Raw genomic sequence first — 9,100 nt, forward strand, 5'->3', positions numbered from 1 at the left:
CCAGGTGATGAATAAGGCCTGGTGGGAGCGAAAGTTAGGAGGAGGTGTTAACTCAGGTAAAGGATGCTGCTCTCTGTTTACCAATTTAGGAAAGTGCATAGAACTCTGCCAGAGGCACAGACCTCCTCTGACTGGGAGCAGGCTAAGTCTGGGAGAGCAACTACTGAACCAACATGTGTACCCCATGACCATCTTCCCTACACGAATCACTCAAGGGACTCATTCCCTAGAGAGCCCAACCCAGCTTCCTCCTCCTCCTCAAGATAGTGTCCGAGGTAGCCTCCACCCAATCATGAGAGATGAAACTCACTTGCCATCCCTGGTCTAGGTAGGCACTCCATGCTTGAAGGCCTATTATACCAGACTAGAGGCCCAGTGAATGAAAATTCATGCACTGGAGGGGGGGTCCTTCAGCCTGGCTTGCCCCCTCTCACAGTCCGGGAGCTTTTAGGGGCAGGAGGTGACCCGGCGATCAGGGGAAGGCAACGCCCCATCACACCTCTGCTGCTGCCACTGCCAGCAGTGCAAGCCTCAGCCAGCCCTGGTTACCTGAGCCATCCGAGGCTTGCCTGCACCTTGGGCTGGCCCTGGGCGGCTGGGGGGCTGAGGAGACTGGGGGACTCTGGAGGTAGGCACACGGAGCGGGCCCGGCCTTGCCACGCACCTGCCACCCCGGCAGGGGTGAGGGGACTGGGCACCGCCATCTTTGAGGGCATGGCAGTCAATTAGCATATTCCCTCCTTATTGGCTGTGGGCATCGCCATATTTAGGGTGTGACAGTCAATTAGCATATTCCCTCCTTATTGGCTGTGGGCACTGCCATCTTGGAGGGCAGGACAGTTAATCAGCATACTCCCTCCTTATTGGCTGTGGGTGCTGCCATCTTTGTGATGGTGTGAGGGTCAATTAACATATTCCCTCTTTATTAGATAGGATTACTTGTCAAGATTCCTTCAGACACCCTTATTGTGTGCTAGATATTTGGTCCTTTATCTGTATTTCTTTTTCCTCTGTAATCCCAGGAAAGCCCCTGGGTATGACTGAAAAACCAAAAGGGAAAACAATGTGCTTCTGTGTGAAGATAGATGAGATGTAAAAGTTCAGAACAAGCTATCTATATACATAGAAGCCTAATATGCTAAGTGTCCAACTGTTCGACTGTTTGACCAGTCGCTATGATGTGTACTGACCACTAAGGGGCAGACACTCCGACCAGTAGGTTAGCTTGCTGCTCGGGTCCAGACGATTGGGGCTGGGCAAGATGGGCTGGACACGCCCTGCAGCCCTCCCGTGGTCCCTTCCCGGCCGATCATGCATCAGTGGGGTCCCTCTGCCTAGCCTGCACCCTCTCGCAATCCGGGACCCCTCAGGGGATATCGGACTACTGGTTTCAGCCGGATCCCTGCAGGCCAGGCTGAGGAACCCCACTAGTGCACAAATCCATGCACCGGGCCTCTAGTATGTATATAACTACTCATCTTCCATTCCATCAGGGCCTTGCCATGCCCAGAAATGAAAAGAAAACATCCCCATAGACACACTACAAACGCCCTTAGTTCTTATTGGTTCTCAGAAAAATTCCCACAGACACCAAGAATCCTGGTAACAGGATGGGCATGTGTGTGGCTCATCCTTGGTGCCACCATATACACTGACTACTATGTGGCCAAGTCTTCCCTTGCCCCAGCCCCTTGAACCTCCTGGGAAAACACACAAATACAACACAAAGTGACAGATTCACTAGGTGGCAACCGAGGGCCTGACACCCTTCTCCCATTCTTCCCAGGGCTCTTCCTCCCACCACTTAATAAACACACCCTCTTCTTTTTTTCTTTTTTTTTCCAATTTTTTTATTAAGGTATTATATGTGTACATATCTTACCATTGCCCCCCCCACCCCAATCCCATATATGCCCTCACCCCCCAGAGTTTTGCGTCCATTGGTTATGCTTATATGCATGCATACAAGTCCTTTGATTGATCTTTTATCTCCCCCATCTCTCCCTAACCTTCCCCCTGTAATTTGACAGTCTGTTTGATGCTTTACTGTCTCTGTATCTATCTTTTTGTTCAATTTTATAATGTTCTTTATTATCCATAAATGAGAACACACCCTCTTCTTCCCAAAGAAGATGGATCCCACTTCAGCAGGAAGGGGAGGACTGAGCCAGTAATAACCAGGTGAGACCCTCACTCGTCAGCTAACCTTCAAATAAGACACAGCTGGAAGAAGTACGTAAAAGCTACTTCTCAATAGGCAGGCGGGATTCCTAAACAAAGGACAAGGCAGCAGAACAGCAGCGAAATCTAAACTGGTATTTTTCACTTCCTTGAGGATACTCCTGCTTATAAATAAACACGGAGCCCTGGGCCAGCTGGGGGGAAGGGTGGGGAAGGGGTCTGCAGGAGCACTGCTCTTAAAGCTAATGTCTTAAGAAAACCTCCAAGGTAGTGCTGGCCAACACTTGACTTACAGATGGGCAACTGGGCCCTGGGGCAGTTTGGCCTTAGGACTCTGACATTGAGTCAGACCAGCGCTAGGGATAGAACCCAAATATGCTTCCAGCCCCAGCATCTTTCCTCTCACAATTCAATTTAAATATTTACCCAGCTCCTGCCCTGTATCACAACACAGTGCCAGGAAATAACTCCTCAACCAGCCTGAACCCTCCATTAACAGGATCATTTTTCGGCATTCCACTTTTTAAAAGCAGGCCCCAAGGAAAGGCAAGCTTATGTTTAAGAATTTATGGTCTTTCTCTTCTTTCCCACTTGTTTTGCAACAGTTGGGGAACATCTTGGGGATGACCCACATTCCTTCTACTCCGCCCCATTTGTGCATCGCTGACCCACGGACTTCATATTTCAATCACAGTCCCAGCACTTGGCCAAATTTTCAGCCACAAACTAAGATTCTATTTTAAATATCACACTGTACTTTCTAAAAACTAACATTTAAAAAAAAAATATCAATGTGGAAATAAGGTTTTTTTCTGCACATCTATCAGTAATTTAGAAAATTTGTTGAAGTAGGACTCTCTTTTTCCCCATGGTGTAACCTGGAGTTTTTGTCCACTAACCCCAGCAATGGTGGGATGCTCTGGATCTAACATTCTGGCCATCAGTCAAATTTCTGTCTGGAGACAATGAGGCAACACTTACTCTTTAGAATAAATGCTTTAAAACAGAGCATTCTCCCAAGAAGGCAGAGGGCAACCTCTGTGTGCCCCTCCAGTGCACATGAACATACTCTCCCCAGTTGAAATTCTTTCCTGCCTAAGTCTTGAGTTGTTTGTAAAGATAACAAAATGGCTGGTTTGCTCAGTGGTTAGAGTGTCAGCCAGGGATTGAATGGTCGAGGGTTCAGTTCCCGGTCAAGAGCACATACCACGGGTGCAGTGCCTGGGGCACGTGCGGGAGGCAACCAGTCCACCTGCCTCTCTCATGTAGATGTTTTCTCTCTCTCCCCCTCCTCCCTCTCTCCTACTCTCTCTAAAAATCAATGGAAAAAATATCCCAGGGATATTTCCATTGACTTCCGTCTCCTGGGGATAATGCCGGCAGACTCATCTGCTTAGCCCAGGACCTCTGATTTCCTTCAACACAACCACCCTTTACGGAGTGCGCTCAGGTGCTAGGTACTTCAAAGAAGAGCCGTGTAAGGGGGCAACAGGTTGGAGAGGGAAATGAGCCACAATCACTGACCTCAAAACACTCACAGCCAATGGCGACACAGACTCCAGAGCACCAGCTGGCTGTCCCTAGGTGCCATCAGCCCGTCCTGAGGCCTCCGGTTAGAAGGAAGACGCCTCTCCATCCTCAGAACATAGTACTAGGTTTTCCTGAAATGTTCTTTGATGTGACAGAGGCTTATAAAACCATGAAAAAATTGCTTATAGAAAATGGGGCTTGTGAACAAAAATCATAGCGCTTCATACCAGAGGTTGTGGGAGCTTGAAAGAGATCAATTTTTAGGGTCACAGTCAAGCCGGACAGAAGCGGAGAGGGTATCGGACCAAAACTCCAGAGCCTGTTTCTTTACCAGCTCACCTCATGTCCTTGGGCAAGGCACATTCCCTCTGCAGTTTTACAGATGAGAGGGGAGGACAGGAGCAATGGATTTTATTAGTAGTAAAACCTGTATACTCTGCATGTTCTATTTTATCTAAAACCCCAATATATAAAACAAAAGGGGAGGTGCTTGTGCTGACTTAGGGCTGGGGAGCCCAGATCTGGGTGCCCTCAGGAAAGCCAGTTTGAAAAGCACAGGAATAGATTAAGTCAGAGAGCCCCTTCCAGAACTCTTTTTTTTTTTTTTCCCAGAGAGGAAGGGAGAGGGAGAGAGAGAGAATCAATGATGAGAATCATTGATCAGCTGCCTCCTGCATGCCCCACACTGGAGATCGAGCCCCAACCTGGGCACGTGCCCTTGACCAGAATCGAACCTGGGACCTTTCAGTCCACAGGCTCTATGCACTGAGTCAAACCGGCCAGAGCCCCTTCCAGAACTCTTGCACCCTCTTAGGTACCCGGCAGGGCAGGAAGAAGAAATCATCATTTATTTACTGCTCTTCGTGGTGCTTGGCCATTTATATATATTATGTCATTGAAATCTTTGCACAGAAACATCAGGTGGACTAGCCTATGAACCAGGATCTATTGTAAACTGCGATTTGTTGGCAAGAAGCAGGACTGGGACTTGAACCAAGGGTTTTGTGACTCCCAATGCAGTATTCCTACTCCTTGCTAAGAGGTATGGTGAAATTTAGGCTAAGTCCATGATTTCCTTCAATTATAAATATAATGTACATATATACATAGAGAAAAAGATCTTGAAGATTATACCTCTCTAAATGATCATTAGCTATCTCTGAGCTATTTTCTAATTTTCCTATAATGAACAGGTATTATTTACAAAAAACAGCTACTGCTTATGAAAGTGGTTTTTGTTGTTGTTAATGCTCATGGAGGCTATTTTTTCCATTGATCTTTAGAGAGAGTGGAAGGGAGGGAGCAATAGAGAGAGAAACATGGATGTGAACGAGACACATCAACCAGTTACCTCCCTATCGAACCTACAACCCAGGTACGTGCCCTTGACAGGGAATCAAACCCAAAACCCTTCTATGTATGGGCCAGAGCTCTAACCACTGAGATTACTGGCCAGGGCTAAAGCGGTTTTACTAATTCCCCACTGATACGCCATGTTGGGTTTCTATGGAGAACTAGGGACTGGGGGGGGGGGGCAGGTGATATCTCTGACCTTCTGGAGCTGACAGTGGGAATAACAATCTGAACCCCACAAACTCTCACTTAAGAGGGTCCTAGGCTGACTTGAGGGGCAGTTCTCATAGTCATTTAAGGTCTCTGAAGCTCTACCACTGGGAAGTGTGTTAGTTTTAGAAAGTAAAAGCAAGTCCCCGGTACCCCTCCCAAATAGATACCTTCCTCTCCAGCCCTTCAATTGCCTTGTGTAGTTGGGGGTACGTGAATAAAATAAAAAATGGTCACATGGACGACCCCAGACCAGAAGCCCACACTCCCCAGCCCAATAGTATCTACAGAGAGTGAGCCCCCAGCCAGGCTGACGGACATTCTCTGGCCCCACCTGAAGCCCGCCCAGAAGCCACAGGCAAGGATGAAGATCACAGCACTCCTTCAGGAGAGCAATTACCACCCTGAAGGCAAAGCCGGCTTTGGTCAGGCATGAGGTGGGGCAAGGCGTGCCAGCTTCTTCCCTGTATTATTCATGCCAGTCCTGCCCGCAGAAAGCTCTTAAATATTTAACATGCCACCTCGAGGTACAGCACAAACCCCCAGCAGTAGCAACAGCTGTGGAGGGGCCTGCAGGGAAGGAGGGACCTGGGGCTGAGGCACACTCTCTGGCTTTGGTAGGAAAGCCCACAATGGTGGCCAGGAGACAATGCTGAGAGAGACTTCAGAAGGCTGCCCCTGACTGCTTCTTTGAAAACCAGTAAAGAACTGCAGGAAATGGGAGATGTTCCCAAATGTAGGGAGAGGATGGTGCCTGATCAAGAGAGTCCAGACAAAGGAAAAGCCTGAGGGACACCTCCCAGTCTACCCCCCCCCCCCACACACACACCACCCCCACCCCACCCCCACCACCAATGTCAGCCCTGGTTCTACCGAGCAGGCATCAAAATCTGTCCTGACTCCGGCGAGAATGTAGGGAAAGAGAAGACCTGGGACAGCCATGTCTATCTCCAAAGGGGAATAAATCCAGGAGGGAAGCTCTTCAAATGTCTACTCAGCTCTGGGGCTTGACAGAGAAAAACGACCCCCACGCCCACACCCAGTGACTTCACACAGGCCTCACCCCAGATGACTCTGCTCTGAAGGCCTGGGAGATGCCATCGCAGCGGCCCAGGTGGCTGTCACTTGGACATTTCCCGTAAATGCCTGGAGATGTCTGCCCCTACCTCTCTCAATGCCCCCGCCAAAGGAATCGGACACGGAGGACTCGCCTGGGCTGCTGTCAATTTGAGAAACCTAAAAAGGAGTGTTTTCAACCCCACTGGGAGCCCCGCCTCCATCTCTCCACCCTTCTCCGCGCGGACCCCTCCAGGCAGCGCCCCAGGCTCATCTGGGCTCTTTCTGTCATTTTCGTTTGACCAAAGCCTGGCGGCCCGCGGGGCGCGGCGACGGGCGACCCCAGCCAGCACTTCTCCCAAAGGGGGGACGCGTGTCCCCGCGGCGCGCCCGTTCGGGGCCTCCGCAAATCCCACCAGCCGGGGGAACAAAGCGTCAGGGCGCCTCCGCGCTCGCGGCCCCGCCCGGCGGTCCCCGGAGCCGGCAGGGCAGCAGTCGCGTCCTGCGCCCGCTCGCCAGCGACCTCGGCCGCTACTGTACCTGCTAAAATTAGCGGCCGCCGCGTATTAATAGCCGCAGCGCCCGGCGGACGCGGCCGAGGGCCGCGCGCGGAGAAGGAGGGGAAGGAAGGGGCGCGGGGAAGAAGGCCACTTACACCACGAGCCTGGAGATGATCCATGACACCATGGCGGGCGGCGGGCGGGCAGCACGGCCCGGGCGGGCGGGCGGCTGCGGGCGCGGGGCGGCGGGGCGGCTGCGGCGCTGCAGGCACGTCCGTTCGCGCACGGCCGCCGCCGCCAGACTGAGCGCGCTCGCCCGCTGCCCTGCGCCCGCGCGTCGGCGCAGCCGCGGCACGTTGCGGCGGCCCCAGCCCCTGGGGCTCGGGGGGCCCGCGGCGATTGGGCGGCGAGCGGGTCGGGCACCAGCTTGACCCGCCCCGCCCGTTCGCCCCGGCCCGCCGCCGGTTTCGGGCAGTTCCTCCGTGCGCCCTGGGCACCAGCCGCTCGGGTGGCACCCTGAGGTGGCCCCGCTGGCTGGGCAGAGAGCTGGCTGTCGCCCCACCCTCCGTGCTATGGTGGGGACGCGGAGGCGTGGACCTGGACCTTGGGAATCTGTCTACCTGTTCCGGTTGGGATTCAGGCATCCCTGCCTCAGATACAGCGCTAGCCTCCGGAGGGGCTCACACCTACCCTTCCCATCTGCCCCCACATCTGGGCATATATCTCCCCTAATGGAAATGTTTGAGTCCCTACCTGATGCAATCTCTGCCTACGGACTCACTGCCACCACCGTTCCCCAAACATCCGCGGAGCTCTCTTTACTTGAGACGTTTTGAACTTAATCCCTGTTCATGCTGTACATACGCCCCCGCTTTTCCAAGGCTCAGCTGGAAGGTTGCTTCCTGGGGAAGGCCTTTCATAGGGGGCTGCCCAGCATTTGGCGTGGAATTGCTCAGAGGTACAACCTGGCCAGGAGGAAGCTAGAGCTGCTATTGCATAGCACCGCTGTCCTGCTGAGCCATTTGGAGCCTTAGGCAAAAGGGAAAATGTGCATTCTGTACACACTTTTTTATTTATTTAAAAATACATATTGCATTTATTTATCTTGATTACTGCATTTTATGGCACTCCCTTAAATTTTGCCCCTAGGGCAAGTGCCTCTCTCTCCTCACCCTAGTCCTGGCCCTTATCATGTAGGTCCTTGCACACTGTTCCCTTATGCTTGGAAAATCTTTGTCCCCTGCTCCTCAGCTCTGCTGCTGCCTTCCTCGCCTCCTGCTCTGGTGCTCCCTAAGAGCACTGCTCTCCTTTGCTGATGCTCAAGTGATGTATAATTCAGTGTCAGATATGAGAGGCGCAGGAGAGAGCTGGCAGAGGCAAGGAAACCTCAAGCTTTGGCAAAAGGGGGCTGGAAATGTACCACAATAAAGGGACATCTTCTATGACAAGGGTCTCCAAAGAACCCATAAAATACCTGTTGTGTGTGTGTGTGTGTGTGTGTGTGTGTGTGTGTGTGGTTTTGTGGGTTTTTTTTGTTAATCATCACACGGGGATATTTTCCCATTGCTTTCTAGAGAGAGTGGAAGGGAGGGAGGAAGGGGAGAGAGAAAAAAAGAGAGAAACAGATGCAAAAGAGACACCTCCACTGGTTGCCTCCCCTACGCTCCCTGACCAGGGCAGGGGATTGAACCTGCAACCCAGGCGCATACCCTTGACCAGGAATCAAACCTGAGACCCCTTGGTGCACGGGGCCAACGCTCTAACCCCTTGGCAACACTGGCCAGCTGTAATATTTGTTTAAATGCTGTCTTGACCCAGTTTTGAGGCCCTGGCTAGAGGTGGGTCAGTTTTGCTTCTTAGGCAGCCAGTTAAGTCCACGTCCCCAACCACCTCTCTTATCAGGTTGTCAAATCCAGGTCTCTATATACCTGCCCTAATCACCCCAGGACCAGGTACGAGACAACCAGGGGCAGCCCCGTGCCTGAGAGCCCACAGAAATTATTCAGACCAGCCAATCAGACTGTTTGTCCTGCCTCGTCCTTTTCTCCTGCAGAAACCACAGTTACACTCTCTCCCTCTGCCTTGCAACCCACCCGTGTTTACCCTGAGTGGCCCTGCATGGCATGCGGTGTTCTGTCCAGGGAACTGTGAGTGTAAGAAGAATGTAGAACTTTCTGGTGTCTTTCTCTTGATCTGTGTCTAACCTCACCATACCTTTCCCAAGGTAATATGGTTAAGACAATGTCCCACAGGAAAAAGCTTGGGCACCT

General features: G+C 51.8%; 1 protein-coding gene across 3 annotated transcripts in view; it reads right to left on the reverse strand.

Annotated features, from left to right (window-relative positions):
* REEP1 (receptor accessory protein 1) overlaps positions 1-7,112 on the reverse strand; it is an 88,573-nt gene extending 81,461 nt beyond the window's left edge. For all 3 annotated transcript variants that reach the window (XM_079791846.1, XM_079791844.1, XM_079791845.1), the window contains exon 1: positions 6,986-7,112. In XM_079791846.1, the coding sequence (XP_079647972.1) occupies positions 6,986-7,017 (32 nt within the window). In that variant the 5' untranslated portion in view covers positions 7,018-7,112. The remainder of the gene's footprint in view (positions 1-6,985) is intronic.
* Positions 7,113-9,100: the final 1,988 nt, after the last annotated feature.

This window comes from Cnephaeus nilssonii, assembly GCF_951640355.1.
Source record: "Cnephaeus nilssonii genome assembly, chromosome: 15".
In the NCBI taxonomy this organism is placed as follows: domain Eukaryota; kingdom Metazoa; phylum Chordata; class Mammalia; order Chiroptera; family Vespertilionidae; genus Cnephaeus; species Cnephaeus nilssonii.